Source organism: Aptenodytes patagonicus, chromosome 2, assembly GCF_965638725.1.
Source record: "Aptenodytes patagonicus chromosome 2, bAptPat1.pri.cur, whole genome shotgun sequence".
NCBI lineage: Eukaryota > Metazoa > Chordata > Aves > Sphenisciformes > Spheniscidae > Aptenodytes > Aptenodytes patagonicus.
The window spans coordinates 100,102,292-100,120,965 of NC_134950.1; the positions used below are offsets into that span (position 1 = coordinate 100,102,292).

An 18,674-nucleotide genomic window follows, 5' to 3' on the forward strand; every position below is an offset into this window, starting at 1 on the left:
CAGCAGCAGGCAGATTCTCTGGACTGCCAGTAGCCTTTATTTTGAGATGCTAATTTGCCACTGACTTGAAGAGGAGAAAAAGCATTTTTTAAATGCCTTAAAAGGCATAGAGCCTTTTAAAACAATCATTTTCCTTCTTTTCTATTTATATTGACCCTTCTCCTTTCCTTACAGCTTTGGAAAGAAAAATATCGATGAGGCAAAGCAGAGAGGAGCTTATAAAACGAGGAGTGCTGAAAGAAATTTTTGATAAAGGTAAGTGTTCTTTTCACAACATTAAATTGACATCCCATATAGTTTTATGGCCAGATATTACATTATTGTAACATTAAGAACTGGGAATACAGTCCTGAATTGCAGGACTGTGCAGAATAAGGTCTCCAAACATCTCTTTTGATTTCACCGTGGGCTGGCCCTCCCCGTTGGATACATGTGATAGTTATCTAGCAAATAAAACTGAAAGCTAATCAGAAATGTAAAGCAGCAGAAATATAAATCACAGCAGCGTGCAGGAGTCACTTGCTGCAAAACAGCAAGGCATCCAGACTGCGGGGAGATGGAGTGGGTCTGTGCCTGCTTGTGTTATCGTTGTCTGGTTGAGTCACTCTGGGATTAACTGTTGTGGAAAAGGGAAACATTTAAAGGTTTTGGATACTGGCAAGCACAGAACAGTGCACATTCCCTTGAAACAGCTCAGAAGACACAATAATAATAATTCCTTGTTCAGGATAATTAATTTGTTGAGTTGGTAATGTATTATTTATGCAAAACGCCATTGTTTTACAAACACCATTGTTTTACACTGGTAATGCAACACATATTTGACATCTATTACGTATGTGTCAATCTTTAACCACAGCTTTTATTTGTTTTGCTGCTTCCCTTGTCAATAACTAAGGCAATGAATTCAGCAAATTATATAAAGACATGCCAAAGTTGCCTCTTAATTTCAATAGAACTCATGCATGTGCTTTAGAGCCTCATTAATTCAAAGTCTAAATGTCTTTAACGATACCAGTACAGAGCCTGTTAGAAGTCAATAGAAGTTATAAACTTTCACAGATATTAGAAGTAGGGTCTACCTCATAAAGTCTGGAGCATTTAAATCTGCTCCCTACTTTTTTAGTCTAGCTTACTGGGGATTTAAAAATTTACTAACCCAAACTGTTCAATTTTTTAAGTGAAAAAAAACATTGCAAAACCAAAGAAATATGCTGCTTGTCATTAAATTCTACAGTTGTTATCCATTACATATTTTAAATGCTGCTAGTCCTTTAGATCTAACACTGCCTGCGCTCTCACTATTGGCCTGCTGCCGTGGAAGTCATCCTAGATGCAACTTCAGGGTAGAAACAGCACCTGGCAAAAGGTTTGCCCATCTCACTGCTTTGGGTTGTCCACATTTTGGAGTGTGACTCAGATTGGATATGCAGCCATGAGGCAGGCATCCCCACGGACAGCGAGGCACAGTCCAGGCTGTCACACCACGTGTGTCGCAGCCCAGGGGAGGCCAGGGTGTAGCTCCCCATTCAGAGCCCTGGACAGCTCAGAAGTCAGGCTTCAGTCACCCTTCCATCCGAGGTGTGCCCTCCTTCATCCCCGCCTCACATCCCACACGTAGCTGCTTTCTGACCCACCCCTGCATACACCTAAAGGTATCCCTAGGAAAAATTTTTTCTGTGCAGCCTGACCCTGCTTTCCACATTGAAACTTGGGGAGATTCCCCCTGCTTCGCTACCAAAGCGCTAAACATTTCTCCATTCATCAAATAATGCTGTAGTTTGTAATCTTCTGTGTCATCTTGTGAAGCAGATGCTAAGCTGTCTGGAGGTCCTCATCTGAAAAAAGAAATTAATTCCTCTTTGTAGTCATTTGTCACCTTTTCATTATTTATGAAAAAGCTGGTATGAAACACATGCTGCTTCTTCCTATTTCCAGTGCAAAAAGCAGAGACATGCAATAGGACAAGAGGAAATGGCCTCAAGTTGCGCCAGGGGAGGTTTAGATTGGATGTAAGGAAAAATTTCTTTACTGAAAGAGTGGTGAAACATTGGAACAGGCTGCCCAGGGAAGTGGTTGAGTCCCCATCCCTGGAAGTATTTAAAAGACGAGTAGATGAGGCACTTAGGGACATGGTTTAGTGGACATGGTGGTGTTGGGTTGACGGTTGGACTCGATGATCTTAGAGGTCTTTTCCAACCTCAATGATTCTATGATTCTATGATTCTATGACATCAGACTTTTTCACTGTCAGATGCCACTAAAAGGGTAACTGTAATGCAAAACAGCTGGACTTCTTATTCAGTATCTTACATTATTTCCTGCTGGTTGCAAACACAGGAAGCTAAGAATTGGTACACCTCCTTGAAAGAAAGAGGTAGGGCAGAGAAGAAAGTGGTAATACACAAGTATAGTAGCAGTGATGAAGTAGCTTTCATGATATGAAGGTATGAGTAAGGCAAGATCTGTAGACCAAAAGCAATATTTCCTTCAGTGGTGTAATAATCCGAGAGTAATTCTAATAAAGGATATTATATCTCACTGCGAACCTTAAGTGGAAGTAACATTTTCCTTGTAATTCCTGTTAGGTAATCTCTAATCCTTCAAGAAAACACAGCAGACTTCAGCACTTCATAGCAGAAGGCTTTATTTGATGATGGTAGCACCTTCCATGCCAAGAGGCACCTTGCACAGACAATAGGTGTAGCCATAATGTTAAATCTCTTTGTCTCCCTTTCCTAAGAGGAGGACAAAGCAGACAGAATCAGCCTGTGAATGAGTAATTTTGCCTTTTTCTTTCTTAAAAAATTCCGTACAGATCAAAGGAAACTTACTGTAGACTGACCCAAGAACAAAAATTCTGGAGCTTGCAGTGTGCTTAGTATTGGTTTTATCATTTCTTCTATGTTGAAGAAAAACAGAATTAGCGAGTTTGTTTGCCTGCTGTATAAAATGATGCTCTGACCTGTTTGCTTCAGGATTTGCTGGCTTTTCAGAAGACTTTGTGTCATCCAACAGGTGAAAGTTAGCAGAGTGCAGTAAGTCACAGTGTCCACACATGGGAGAGTCACTGCAGTCCAGCTGCTATATTTGAGAAACAAGAAATGCTTTTATCACTTCAGTGACTCGCAGGCTTAAACTAGTCAAGTGAAACCACTCCAGACTAAACAGCAGAGCTCGCTCTTTGGCAAGGGCCAGACTCATGACCGAGTCAGTTTCTGTCATCTTCCATTTCTGGGCTTCTGTGACTTGAGTCTTCTGAAAATGTAGGCAAAGGCGGTAATTTTTTCAAATACTGTGTACTTTTGGGAAAATAGTAAGTTGAAGAAGTATCTGATGAGGCACCTGCTAGTTCTAATAATTTGTGGGCAGGCAATGCCAAGAGGTTAAAAATACAGCTTCCACCTGCGACTCAGATCATACCACAGCATTTAGAGGAACTCATATTTTTACGATACCATTGCTCCCACACATAGATAAACAGCTTTGATTTTCACATGAAGGTGTAACTGTCCCAAAAGCATCTGTCTTTAGAATTGCCCACTGTTCCATGGTGCCAGTCAAAGAAATCTACCTGTAGTATTTTGGTACCTCTTCTTTTATCTGGACGTAGATAAGATTGCCTGTAGTGAGACATTTCTGAATATGAGTGTGTACTGATTGCTTGCTTCAGAGACAATGGTGCAATGGTTCTGCAAGGAAGCATGGGCAGTCTTCATCTTTTATACTTTTGTATTTTTGTACTCTATCTAATCAAAATGATGGATTTAGACCCAAATTTCAGGTTACCTAAATCCTGACAGGATTTGGAAGCATTGCACATACGTGCTAAGGCAGGTTTTGTGGCAGTATGTGAGCATAAGTTTGAAGAAGTGGTTTTGGTAATGGAGCAAGGAGGAAGGCATAGCAGCCACCAGAGAGCCAGCTGTGCTGCAGTTTCAATATGTTGAAAGGATTTGAACTCCTCCAGAAGCAGGGAGGACATCCGTATGTCAGCCTGTCTCAAACTCCACAGGATCCCACAAAATCAGGGGTCTGCTTAGAGACTGAAGTCAAGGAGGATCCTAGCCACTGTGCTAAGGGAGCCACCGAGGCTAGGAAACAGCCCCAGGGACAGGTCTTGACCACATGCAAGAACGCTCAATTTTCCATCCCCTAGCCCATGGGGGTGATGGCAGAGAAGGACATGAATTTTTGTCTGCCCTTCCTAGCCTTTGCCATTGAGAATGCTTGCCTGGACAGTCTTATTTGAGAGTGGGCAAGTGCTGAAGGAGACTGAGTGGAAAATAACTCAAGATTTTGAACTCTCCTCATCATTTTGACTTCCTTAACCATTTGTCTATGGAAGGAGCGCATGAGTGTGGCACTTTTCAGACATGCAGGAAGTTCCCTAGTCCAAAGTGTTCAGAGTGAAAAGACACAGCGAGAGGGTAAGGCAGAGCTCCAACTTAAAGAAACAACAAAAGGACTGGTCTGTACCAGTCATCATGATGCACCGTGGGCTGCTTCGCACCAGGCAATTTTTAAAAAGTACCTGAAAGTGGAAATGGCAGGTGAGTTCAGGAGTACAAACCAGGCTTAGAGGACACAGGTTTTGAACATATCATCTATGCATTTCTGGGCCTTCACCCCATGCTGTTATTTTCACATGCTAAGGTGAATCCAAGCGTCTGGGAGTTTCCTCTGAGGTCTTGTTTCTTCAGTGACTTCAGGTGTGCAGAGCCTCCTGAGTAACAGAAGAGCAGCCTTCATGTGCTCCTGTTGCTGCAGAGGTCAAGCTACTCTCTCTGGTCCCATCCAGATCCAGCTGATTCACACTCAGCCGGCATTATCAAAGCTCATGCATTTAGGGAAAGTCATTCTCCACTAAGTAGCAGCAGGCTCTACAGCAAGTGTGAGAACAAAAGATTACATATGTTATCACTGTGCAAAATTAACTTTACACTCATAGCCAGTTCCTGAAGACTAATTGATTCATCCATGTATATGTAATAATTGCATTACCAGGATTCTTTTCATTTGTGTGTCAGCTAACCAGAATAGCTTTTAGTACTTTAAAAATAATAAGTAATTTGCCTTTTATGTCTGGTTGTCAAGCATGTCTCTGATCCAGGATTAATTCACACTAAGATATTCTTCACTCTACAAATTATTTTATCTGCATCTTTGATCTGTTTGCTGTGCTCAAGCAGCTCCCCTTTAGCTCCTCTTCAAGCGAGATCTGATTTAGGGTGTATATTTCAGTCATGATTCTGTGTCACATCTGATGATTTCAGTCAAATCCAAGGACAAGTTTTAGAGTCTAAATGAAGACTGGAGATATTCAGAGGTAAGATTAAAAGAGACTGTGCTGTCAGTACAGAGAGCTGTCATGTTTGTTATTATGACAAAAAGTAAAAGCCAAAATTTTATCTCATTTTACTTTTTTGCAATCGTAAACCTTCAACGGGTCAGTTGAATGCTATCTTCTTAAATCATGATGAATATACCTTGAGAAATGCAAAGTGCAGTTAAGACAGTAAGATTTCAAGGTGCTCAGCATGTTACGATAGGCATCCCACTTCATTAAAAATGTGTAGACATCCCTCCAAAAAATAAACGTTACTGGTTTTGTCATGCATACTTTTTGTCTGCTCACAGTTACGGTCAAATTTAGTCCTGCACTGAATTAATGAATACTGCTGGACACAATCACTGCCTTTCATTCAAGAAACAGTTGCTCTGCATAAGAAACAGTTACGCTCTTTCGTGAAACCAGGCAACTGAGACAACAGCAGCCCCTATCCCAAACACGTGTAAAGGTGTGTGTTTATAAAAGGGAGACAGAGCAAGCACAGAATACATGCATTTCCACCCAAACAGCTAAGTCGAAAAATGTTCAGCTTAAATACTGGCTGAACTGTTGTTTGATTTTTGCTGCCTAGGGAAATAAACAGGTTTGTATTGAATGACCACAGCAGTTAGAAGGAGACTGTGCTGCGAACAATTGGCTAAAACCTTCAGTTTTGATCAATGTTGCCACCTTTTAGCCAGCTCAGTTGATTGCTCTGAAAGCCATGGGTGGGGTTTCAGTCTGGTACTGTGTGGCTGTGTACCATAATAGCTCTCTAGATCTTCAAAAAGCCTCCAACAAAAACAAGAAAGTCAAGACCTTGGTATTTCTAATAATCCCAAAATAAGCAGGAGACCATCTTCACTCGCTGTAGAGAAGCTTTAAAAGGCAGAAACATAATTCTGAATACTTACCAGCTAATGTACTTTCAGACTTGTTAATTGCTCTGTCCTGACACTTAAGTGAGACTTAATCTTTTTTCTCTTTTCAGTGTTGTTTTCCAAAGTGTTTTGCACATCTTAGCCCCGTGAGGGAACAATGTGCACTCACTTGAATGATGTACATCTCTGCTCGGTACATTGAGCAGTAATATGGCTAATCAGAGGTGCCCAAAAATCAAGAACCAGATCCTGAAATCCTGAGTTGGACTTAAAAATATAATTTAAATGCATAGTAAAATTAGGCTCCATTTATTTGCCTGCTGGTTTTTAGCCTTACAGGTCACATTTCGGTTATATTTTCAGGCTTCCACTCGTAGCCATAGGGGCTGAACACTTTCCTTTATAAAATTGTAATTGAGATATCCATGCAGTCATTGCCTGCAGGTACCAGAGTGCTGTGCATAACAAGTTCTGAGATAAAAATCATGTGGGTTGACACCACAGAGAATGATCTGATCCCTCGCTTCTGTTCGTTATTATTTCTAATGTGAAGTGGCGTTTGATAGGAAAGAAACTACTAGCTGCTGTTACAGAAATTTTGCTCAGATACAGGAGATATTAGTAATAACTTTAAAAACAGGCTTTCTAAATGGAATCTGCTATATCCCAGTATCAAGACCTTACACCAAGCGACTATAAAAATTATTCTCTCCCTTACTTATAATCTTGATGCTGGGAGCTGTAATGTTTTTATTTGTGCGTAAAATAGGGACATACTTCTGTGATTTTGCTTGTGTCCCTATAGCATAAAAATTGCTGTAAGGGAAGAGAATAATTCTTGTTGTTATTAGTATTAAAATATTATAAATTATATACAGTGTATATTCCATAGTTTCAGTTCCAGCCCATTCTCATTCCTGACTTCCCAGCTTCAACAGAGACAGAGGGAAAACAGGTTTTGTGGCCCTGGATGGGGCCGCATGGCCCCATGGGTGGAGGATGGTCAGGAACCATCCAGCTTAGACCATGGATCATAACGACCATCCTAGGGTAAGCAAAGGATCAACACAGATATTTGACAGATCTTTCCCACATCTTAAGAACCCCTTAAGGTAAGTGGAATGCTGTCAGACTTCTGTGAAGCTGTTGTGGACAAAACATCACAGTCAGACATTTCCAAAAATTGTTCTCCACAAGTTGTATTTTTGAGATACAAACCATATTGTTTTGGTCCTTATCCCTGTGTCTTCTGTATACATACAAGATCTCAGTTCAGGTTCCTCATTTGCAAGCAAGCTAATGGAGATAGCAGATTTCATTTTAAATTCTTTCTGCATCTTATTTATGTCTTCTGTTGTTCTGCTTTCCTCCAACTATGAACAGATGGGGAACTTTCCATACCAAATGAAGAAGGAGCTTTGGAGAATGGACAGCCTCTGGGCTCCGGGCAAGTGCTGAGCTCCAGCCAGGTATCCCTGCCAGCCCTAGCAGAACTGGAGTCAGGTCCAGCACCTGGGGAACCCTGCTCATACGAGGTGCTCCCAACCACAGAGATCATGGATGGGACAGGTAACATCTTGTTTACATTATGATGTAGATACTCGAAGCTGTTTGAAACAAGTTTTTGTCTTCTAACATTTGGTGTCTAGCCCTGGGAAATCCTTGTCGAAGACAAAGGTATTCTGGTGGAGAAGGAGGTGACAGCATACAGATTGTCACTGGGTGCTTCATGAGAAATTTTGACTGACTTGGTGTAGAAGTAACATCTACTTTTACACAAGTAACCTCTTTGTGAGTAAGGCAAAGTCCCTGCACTTCGTAAACATTTAAGAGTAGATTTCTAACTCTCTGGCTATGTCTCAGCTGTGCCAATGAGCTCTAGAGCAGAGAGCTGACAACATTTTTAAACCCTAGGGTACAACGTCATGCCCTTGGTGTTGCGTGACGTTCACACCATGCATCTTTCAGTAGCTAACACAGCCAGCTGTCCTACCCTAGGTGAGGCTGTCTGCACTTCTTCCCCAGCCCATGCAGAGAGGCAGCAACGCTGTACATCTAGGTTAGCTCCTCTTTCTGTACCACTTCATGCTGAGAGTTGTGGACGAAGTGTGGAAAAGTGACTGGTAGAAGTGTTCATCCATGATCCTGCACAAGCTATGCAGCCTCTTTGAAATGGAGTAGGCCCCGTGAGGTGCTTTTACATTTATAGGGTAAGTTTAGAGACCGCCTGCTAACATATCTGGTCCTGAGCAAGCTGTGGCGACAGACCATCTGAGATGTGACATTTTAAGACTCTTGATTTGTGTTCAAGATGTGGGAATACGTCCCAGCCTGGCATAAGGGAGCTGGCTTCTGGCAGAGGTAATGGGAAATTTGGCTGTTGTGTAGATGTGTGTTACTCCTTCTCTTTCTCTTTTTCTCTTTCTTTCTCTCCTCCTTTCTATGTTATATGATGTTTGAGTGAAACCTATTAGTCGTTCTTAATCTGCATTGCTGCGCTGCTTTTCTTGTCTTACTGCGGCTGTATCCGCTGCTGCTTTACTCGTAACGTTGTTGCGTCTATGATGTGGTTGTGTCCTCCAGTGTCTGAAGACAGCCCCACATCCAATGAATCCGGCGTCCTCCTGTCCCAAGATCCTACAGCTAAGCCAGTCCTGCTACTTCCCCCAAAAAAATCTGCCGCTTTCCCTGGAGACCATGAGGACACCCCAGTGAAACAGTTGTCCCTCCTCAAACAGCCCCCTGCCCTGCCTCCTAAACCTATTGCCAGGATTGCCAGCCACTTAACTGGTAAGTAGGTGTTCCTGGACCCTCAGCACCACCGTTTCCCTTATAGGAAAAACCTGCCCTTACAGCAAGGTTCTCAGTGTCCTTCCTCCTTCTGTAACGCTGTTTGCACGTGTTGTTGTGTGTACTGGTAATGTATCTGTGTTGTACCGAGGGCAGGGATCACAAAGCATTTTCAGGCTATAACTTCATCAAGGTTGCTTCAGGGCACTTCCCCTCTCAGCTGTAATTACCTAAGACCGCTGCTGCGTTTCCTAACCCTCCTCACTCTTATTCATCAAGACTTAACCATCACCACAAAAATTGCAGGATGTGCTTTGATGGGAAAGGAAGTATCAGGAAAATACTAGGATATCTTTAAATGCCTTTAATGAGAAAAGGGGTGAGGGTTGAGGGGAAAGGGAAAGTTTTGCTTTCTCTTTTTGCCTTTTGTTGCTTCTCCCCTCAACTGCCATCTGGGCACGCACCCTGTATCTTTCCATGTGTTTGTCTTCTACTTGGCCTCCTGATCCTTACACAGGCCATTCTGTCCCATGGCTTCTTGCCATTTGCTTCCCTACTCACACTGCCTGCCTGACCGCTCCCCCTTTCCACCCCGGCCCTGACTACTCCCCTCCCACTGGTGAGTCCTGATGATGACGGGCAGCACCAGTTCCCAATGACCAGGATTTTGGTGTCCTGCAGTTTATGCTGCAGTCTATCTCTCACTGCATGGCAGCTAGCAAAAGCAGACAATACAGCCTCCTTTTTTGTGTTCCAGATGTTTTCACAAGTGTCCAGGCTCTTTGGGATTCAAAGCTCCAGGTACATGTGGAAGGAGGATTGGTGGGTCTCCTCTCCCCACTCTCTCATTTAGACCACCGAAGCAAAGGATGGCTGCATTACACAGGCCAAAAAAGGTTCCCTAAATGTTTGCCTGCACCTTTTGAACAGTCTGCTCATAATTGCAGCTGCTGCCCAGGAGGCAGCCCCTCAAAATCCTGGGTTCAAGACGAGGTGTGGTGCATCCCTGTACTGGGGCAGCTACTGGTCTTCTCACTGGGTCAATCTTCTTGTGTTAATGCTGCCCTGATCTTTTCAGGGCTGATGTGAGAAATGCTCAGCCCACATTAATACATTCTAGATGTTTTTTTTTTTCCTGACAGTTAATACCCGTTTTATTCAGGTTAGGATATATCAGGAAAGAGCTCATTAGGAAAGAGCACGTTCTGGTTTTCTCTCATATCTCTACGTAGTCTCTTCATGTTTCTGTTTGGATGACCACACGTTTTTGTTCTGTATAGTTTTGTTCATTTTATGTGAAATCTCTTTACTTTCTTGCCTGCCAAAATCTACACATAATGGTTAATATTTCGCCTTATACTACAAACTGAGTGGGCAGTTCTGCGGCCTGCAAAACCAGGCAGCCGTATTAATGGCTTCAGGTGAGGACAAAACCAGCTTCCTATGATCTCCCGTAACACCCTGTCCCAATTACAAGAAGCTGCTCAGAAATGAGGCCAACATGGAAGAAATAAAAAAATAGGAATAGCATAGGAAAAACCTCAGGTACTAAATGTCCTTCATTCATAAGCCTTTCTTTTGTAAGAGAGAGCAGAAGAATCAAAGGATGAGGGCTTCTGGTGTGAGTTTTTTTGCAGCTGGAAATTTTGTGTGAAGTAGAATCAGGCTCAAGCTATCAGCATAAGTCAATTGCTTGATGGTGATGACTTTCCAATGAAAGTGAAACAGAACTGTGACTTCTCTTACTTTGTGGTGGCCTTTAGTGGTCTCTCATTCAGTCCTAAATAAACTCTTGTATGTGCATATAGACAGACTCTTGTATGTGCATATACAGAACCCTCAGGGAAAAGGAACAGAGCTTCAGATTTAGTCATAGGGCCCTAATTTAGTTGACAGTTATTCCTGGTAGAACTGAAAGCCTCATTTGTACGTATCTTATAAATAAAAGTATTAAACTTATTCTTAAGGGTCCATTTACTTTGGTGGTCTAAAGGATATACGTGTTGTTCAGTGCCTTGTGTTTTCCACTGGTAATTATTTTAGCGTGTATAATCTTTGGAAATGAGCAATCAATCCTAATGAAGCACCCTCATCAGTGAGAAGCAGAATTAATGCTATTCTTTTACTAATTACTCCAGAGACATCCTCAGCTTGGGTGTGAGAAAACAAGTGAAAACTGAATTCTGGCATTCGAGGTGAAGACTTTTCTGTTCTTGTTGCATACCCATTTTTCTACTGAAGATTTTGTGAGAAGGTTGAAGGACAAATTAAGACGTACCGGGCTTGGCTAATGGAGAGTGACAGTGGTTTAATGGCCTGGTAGCTCTGTTCAAGAAGACTGCGAGGGGAGATGTGATCTTGTGAAGGGTTCAGGTACACATCTGAAAATGCAGAAGTGCCTCTTAACTTCTGTCTTAAGATATATATATATGTATGTGTACGTGTACATATGTATACTCATTTAATAGAAATATGTTTTATACAAACATATATTATAAAATCACTACAGGCATGGTCAGCAGCAAAAAAAAAAAAAGGTGAATATTTTAAATACAAAACTTGAGGAAAGAAAAGCTTCCTTTGAGTCTGACCACCTTCTTGCTGTGAACTTATCCCGAAGTTCTTCAATAAAGGCATGAAGACTGACTTGCAGGGTTTGGCAAAGGACTTAATACAGGTTTTAGAAATGGAAGAGAAACATTCCTCACGTCTGAAAGCATTTGTGAACCAACTCAAACATCTATCTGCCTGTGCCAAGACAAAGATTGGCCTTTCCCTTGATAAGAAATGCACGTAAAAGAGCAGGCCTAAAATAAACATGTAAGAGCACATTTAATTTTGGGGAGAATGAAAACAAAAAATCCGTTTTAAAGGTGACAGGAAGAGAGAATTGCTTCTAGCCAATATAAATCACACAACCTTGGCATGCTTCTTCTCAAGGCTGAGGTACTGTGGGGACGGGACAGTGCAGGAATGGGGACAGAGCCAAGAGCAGACTGCAGAGCAGCCACTGGGAGTGGTGTCACTGCCACTGCAGAAGATGCTCTGTGCTTTGCCTCATGCCATCTCCCATGCTCTTGATGATACTGCCTCCACAGGGAACATCTCTATCACAGCACTGGGTGTGGAAGTGCCCACGCAGCCCTAGAAAATAGGCAGCCCTAGGAGAAGAACATGATCCTTAACTGTTTCGATACCATTGTTTCACTGCTCTGCATTTGGTGTTGGCCGGTCACCTCCTGGTGAGCCTTCTACTGGTTTTCAGATACGATTATTATTAGACCACGTTCATGGACAGAATTTCTTTCATCATTTTAATTCTCCAATATCCACATGCAGAACCCAGGCATTTAGGACACTTGCAGCCCCCTTTGTTGAAAATGTAGGAGGAGCTGAAATAATCACCTGGGGCCAAATTTAATTGGCCTGCTGGGGGAAAGTCCCTGGATTATCATAAAATCTTCAATGGCCAAAAGTGGCAAGAAGGCTGCCCGTATCTGATTTGATAGACAACACACCCCAGTGGTGTAAAGCTCCTTTTGATCTTGATTCATTAAGCTGTTACTTTTCACCAGCACAGATACCGTTTTCTGAAATTAATTAGATATTTTCTATTCAAACAACTGAATCGCCAGTAACCCATAAAGTCCCCTAAAACATCAGAGAACAAAATATATGCCACTAAGCTGGGATCTCAGCAGCACCTGAGTGTATTTGAGCCCAAATTTAGCCTAGTATTACAGTAGGGTGTAGCCTGGGTTGTATCTGGCCACTCAGCTATTGTACTTAAGCTTTGAAAAACCTTTTGCATTCTCTTGCTTTTTTCATTCAAGATATTGAGGAGAGGCACAGCACATTTTTAGTTCTGAGATTGTGCTTTCTAGTTATGTCTCTGTAGAGTAAGAACTAATTCACAATTAGAGGCAAACATATAACAGGGTAGGAAATGTTTCAAGTCCCCAAAAGTTACTTCCGATAATGCAGACAAGTCAGGGATGAGGTTTGAGACCATGGATGCCTGGTGTTCTGCTGCATTGCCACAACACAGCTGGTTGTTAGTTACAGCATTATAAAAGTATTTACAACTACAATTTATCCAATAAATATTCTCTGCAGTATTTTATAATGCAACAGTCACGTGTCTCAGAAGGCTCCTCTGTAGATGAGCCCAAGACATTATCCACAAGCTTCCTCCTTCTGTGACGTTACCTCCTGCTGCCTGCTCTGTCAGGCTACATTCATGAAGACAGGTTACACTGATGTGGGGGCAGCGGACAATTCTCTTTTCACTGTGTGCTTGAGGGAGAAGCAGCAGAGCAAAAGCAGGTCTCCTTCACCAGCAATCCCAGGCTCTCATGGGAAACTGGACCCTGATGCAGTTGCTCTCTCCACACTTCTCTGCCTGCCACTACCTGCAGGGGAGTACCTAGCACATATAGGCAGCAGGAAACCTCGTCTTTGAAACCCTCCTCAAGGCTCTGCATGGGAATTCATGCAGAGCTGTACTTTTCAACCATTAGGCTAAGCATGCTTTGCTTGTGTTCTCCAAATTCAACTTGAACCTTGGATGCATACATGGTGCAGAAAAACAGCAAAGAATTTCAGTCTCAAATCTTCCCTGAAGACATGGCTGCAGATCTTGCTGTAGTCAGCAGGAGATGCATGGCAGATCTTTCAGAACAGTTTTTAACTTGTCTTTACAAATCTGCTCAAAAAACTCATTGAAAGAAGAAAAGAAACTCTCACTGTTCAGACACAAGTGATTCCCGGAGAGAATACCTGAGAAAGTAAAAGCTACTGGTCCAAATGCTACCAGCAAATATCAGGCACATCACCTCATTTCCACTATGGAGCTCCCTCAACAGGCCATGCTGGGTTTTGCACATTTTTTTTGCACATTACAGAATTAATTACTTGGATGAAATTTAAAGAGTAACTCGTTAACTTTATGACAAGTTGTATTACTTGTATACAGTACAGCAAAGATCATAGTATAAGGTCATTCAGGTGGGAAGGAACCTCAGCAAGTCTCTAGTCCAACCTCCTGCTCAAAGCAGGGCCAGCTATGGGACCAGACCAAGTTGCTCAGGACTTTGTCCAGCCGGGTCTTGAAAACCTCAAAGGATGCCAACTGCACAACCTGTCTGGGCAAACCTGTTCCACATTTTGGCTCTTCTCATGGGGGAAATGTTTTCCTTATAGTCCAGTCCAGAACCTCTCTTGTCTCCTCCTCCCACCATGCACAACTGTGAAGAGTGTGGCTCCACCTTATTGATAACATCCTCATAGGTACTGGAGGGCTGCTATTAGGTTCCCCCCCGCAAGCTATCTTTTCTCCAAGCTGAACAAGCCTCGCTCCCTCAGCTTCTCCTCACAGGTCAGGTGCTCCAGCCCTCAACCATCGTGGTGGCCCTCTGCTCAACTCATTCTAGGTTTTTGATGTCTTTCCTGGGGGGCCCAAAGCTTGACGCAGTAATGTGGATACAGTCCAAGGAGTGCTGAATAGAAGGGGAATAATCCCTTGATCTCCTGGCTGTGCTTCTACTCATACAACCCAGGAGGCTGTTGGCCTTCCTTGCTGTCCGGGTACCATGCTGGCTCCTGTTTGGCATCAGAAGGAGTCAAGAAAGAGCTTTTGTCCTGCTGGCAGGATAGCAAACACAGCCAGGTCTGCCACAAGCCCAGGATTCCCAGGCATGCCCTCTTACGCCATGCAGTAGTTGTGCTGGGGGAGGATTTGAGGATTTTAATGAGCTTTTCTAGCAGCCCTGCTGGAGCAATATTTGCTGCCATACATCCAGAACTCCCTAGCACTCTATCTGCAACAGGTGTATCTGCACCATGTCCTGACCAACTCTCTAGCCATGTTCAGTGGCTGGGAAGCATCAGATTTGGTGTAGTTAGCGTACAGCTTCAGTGTACCACAAACACATCAGAAGAACAGTACATGGGCAGACCTTCTGTGCAGCGAATAAAAGTATATTTATCTATCTCCTGAAAAACCCAAGAGGAAATGCAGCAACTATAGGTATTAGCAAAATGATCTATATGGAAGGGGTAAGGGCTGACCTGTTTGTCATAGGTCTGATGTGCAGCAAATATTGTGGCATCCACAACTATCTTTTAAGTAACTTATTGTCATCAGCAGTGGGAAGGTTTCTATGTGTAACATCTCTTTCATCAATTCTGGCACAGTTATTACTTAACCGTGCACAGTGCTGAGTGGTCACAACCCTGCTGGGAGCCAACATCTTGCAAAATTGCTCATTATTCTCTTGAGCATGAAGAACCTCAGCCAAAAGAGATTAATCGGACTTGCACACCTGGCTTGACACAGTTTGCTTCTCTTCTGTCACATGAGTGCTTTGTGCAATGATTTAAGACTCTGGTAATGTTCCACTGAGAAGACACTTACCACAGATTCCTTGTTCGTATTTCCACTGTCCAGCTTCTTATTCATCTACAGGTGTCCATGTCTGATGGATGTTCCATGCTGGAGACAATAACTGTTTCCACCCCTGGTTCATACATCACGTACATTGTGAAATTAAAACAAACAGAGGAAAGAACTGTAAAACGCAGTGATCTCGCTCTTACACGCAGGGACAAGTTGTTCTTTCGTTTACTCCAGATGATGGTAGCACAGTTTCCAACAGCATGCCTGGAGCCCATGGATTTAAGCAAGGCCCCATTTGTTCAGCACGCTCACTGATCTGACCATGCAGTAAAACTTGCAGTACAAGGTCTCCGTTACTGATGTCGGTGAAGATCTACTGATACGTTTCCGAGCGAATGGATCGAACTCCTCCCATTGCAGTCATTCTCCTTTTAGCCATTTTTTTTTAACAGACAAGTAGTATTCTCCCAAAGGTGAAGGGCAGACAAGTAGATTTAATGCCTCTAGTTCATTTTCGAGGCTCTATTTAGGTATTAGGGCCATATTCAGACAGGCTCAAGAACTTGGGTGAAACACAGTCGGTCTGAATAAAGCCTTACATTAAAAATAATGGACAAGATTTTTGGCAGGTGTCCAGTGGAGTCACCCAGCACTGGTACCACTGAAAACATGTTGATGTGAAGGATTTCTTTAAATTTAAGTGGAAACTAAAGGTCCATACCTTTGTTGTGAAGAGTGGAAACCAGAGTATGCACATCTGATTCATGATGGAGTATGTGGTTAACTCGGGATAACTAAGTATAATAATTAATATAAGATATTAAGATAATAATAAAACAATAACAATTGTTCGCCCGTGCAACTCCAAAGCTGCAGTGCCTCTGTCACAACTCTACTAGACGAATGCTTGCGTTAGAAAGGAAAAGAAATTTTCACTATATTTTACAAGAAAGTTGGAAGGATTCCTGTTTGCTTTATAGCTGAACCATTTGGCACGTTGTACTCACTCCCACCATACAATATTGCTCCAATCTTCAGGATCACAGAAGGCAGCAAACCCAGTTGATACTTCCAGTTATTCTTTTGTCAGAAGCAAGAGATGCCTGCAATTGGGATCTCTTTGAATTCACCATTAAGGATGACTCCCCTGCATCATACACAGAGTGGTGGGGAATCCAGGCACAGGCACTGTCAGATGAAGACCTTAATTGAGATACAGGAGAAAAGGATCTAAAAGCAACAGTCAAACCTGCACTTTTCAACATGGAAGTGCAGATCTCAGTGTTGTCTTTGTAATTCAGGACCAGCTCTAGAAGTGAAATTGCCTGGAGCACAAATGTATGAAAACACTTTGTTACTACAAATCTCATAGGATCCTTATTCTCAGGGCTGTATACAATTTACCCTTTACTCTTTCTGTTATTAACCTTTTATTGAAGATGGTGTGTTCTTTTATGCAGGATACAAAGAGGAAATATACACAGATAATGTGTATGTAAGAAAACCACAGTAACTTGGAGACCTTCCTGTGCTTGAATAGAAAATCCTGAAAGATTTTTTTTTCTACTGTACAGAAAGCAATCTCCTTTATAGGAGAGGGCAGTGCCCTGTGGTTTGGCAATCCCATGAGTTAGATTTCAGCCTTGGTGGAGCCATCAGAAGAATTTTTGCCTTCAAGAGACATGTCAAGTAGATATGATATTGCATTGAAAGCTGAAAGACTTGAGTGCTACTCTCTGTAACTCTGCCACTCTGCAACGTGGAAAGACCACTTTCTCTCCGTGTCTCTATTTCATCTTTGCGCACCCTTTGCCTCACCCGTGTCTTCAGCCTATAAGCCCTTTGAAGAAAGGGAAGGCTTGCTGTCAGTGTGTTGTTCCTAGCATAGTAAAAACACTAGTATCAAGTGGATACTGTGGATGCAATGAAGCTACAACTAGCACTAAAAAAAGTCTAATGTCATATCTGAGTTTGGCTCCATGGATGGTCTTTTTCCACATTACTGCCCTTAATCATTTTCAAGACGTGTTAGTGCTTGGAAGTCCTCATATCAACCTTGTGCACCCTGGCTAGTAGATATGGATACTAATACAGGCAATACCCAGAATAGGCCAGGAGGGAGGAAGGAATAAAGGGGGCAAGAAGAAGGATAGTTAATGCTAAAAAGAGCCATCTGGAAAAGGACTTTAGAAATCTGATATAGCTCAGGAGGGTGATGACCTTTGAAACCTGGAGGGCAACATCTCACAAGCTTTCTCAGGTCAAAAGAAGATTCTAGCCCTTCAGTTCCTTTACCATGTTACAGCAAGAAGAGTAAACTGAAGCAACAAGAGGCCAAAGAGTGTGCAGGCCTTGCCCGCAGAGCTGCATTGCAGAACCAAATGTCTGTTGTATTCCAGGCTGGAAAGGGCCTGGCCTTCCTCCTAAACACAAACTCACAGTTGCAGCTCACAGCATATATATTTGCTCTCATTTTTGCTCTTAGCATATGTGGTGGCCATTTCCCACACCCATTTTGGGAACTACAAGCCCTCTCATTAACTTCTTTTCCCTTCTGAAAACTTTTCATGGTGCAACTCCAAAAATCTCCATCCTGCAGTTGAGTCCAGGCAGAGAGATTTGCTTGTGGACCTTTCATTGATTTCCATGGAAGTCACGGGGGGAGTCTTTGCCTGGCAGGTCAACTGTGTGATTCAAGGAACATGCCTAGAGCTAAAAAGGTTAAAATTCAGTGCGTGAGTCCAGAGAAAAGTGCCTGCCAAGTCTTCTGTAAAAGAATACATTAATCCTAACAATCTTCTGCCCTTTATCATTTTCTCCTCCTATACCCTTCATTTTTCCAGACCACTCCTGTTTAGTATTCAAACCCTATTTCTCTTCTCTCTTGCCCTGTAATGTAACTTTTAACACCAGATGTTTTGCACATTACAAAGCTGTAAGAAATGTGGCTTGTAGTAATTGTACTGCAGTGGCTGAGAAGGATCAGGAGTCCCTGAGCTTTTGCTCCAGCAGTGATGGTGGCGAGTCATCCTGTAACTTCAGACACTGAATTTCTCTCCCCCTATTTTCATGCCTGTTGAGCGGGAGACATCGCGCTTTACCTCACAGGGCTGTTTTGCAGGATTAGGGCTTTAAAGCATCAGTGTGCTACGAGCCTTTAAAATAAATTAAATTGCGTGTTTATTAAGGGGCATGCACAGCCCTGGGATGTTTTTTGTGAGACTCGGAAGTGCTGCAAAACAACAGTATTTTTTCCGAAGACTGTGCTGAGCGC

General features: G+C 42.6%; 1 protein-coding gene across 8 annotated transcripts in view; it reads left to right on the top strand.

Moving 5' to 3' along the window:
• Positions 1–18,674, top strand: part of PHACTR1 (phosphatase and actin regulator 1) — a 362,855-nt gene that overhangs the window by 283,439 nt on the left and 60,742 nt on the right. For 7 of the 8 annotated variants that reach the window (XM_076330546.1, XM_076330544.1, XM_076330547.1 and 4 more), the window contains 3 exons: positions 175–255; positions 7,597–7,782; positions 8,797–9,003. In XM_076330546.1, coding sequence (XP_076186661.1) covers positions 175–255; positions 7,597–7,782; positions 8,797–9,003 — 474 coding nt within the window. The remainder of the gene's footprint in view (positions 1–174; positions 256–7,596; positions 7,783–8,796; positions 9,004–18,674) is intronic. The other variant, XM_076330549.1, reaches the window with a different exon arrangement.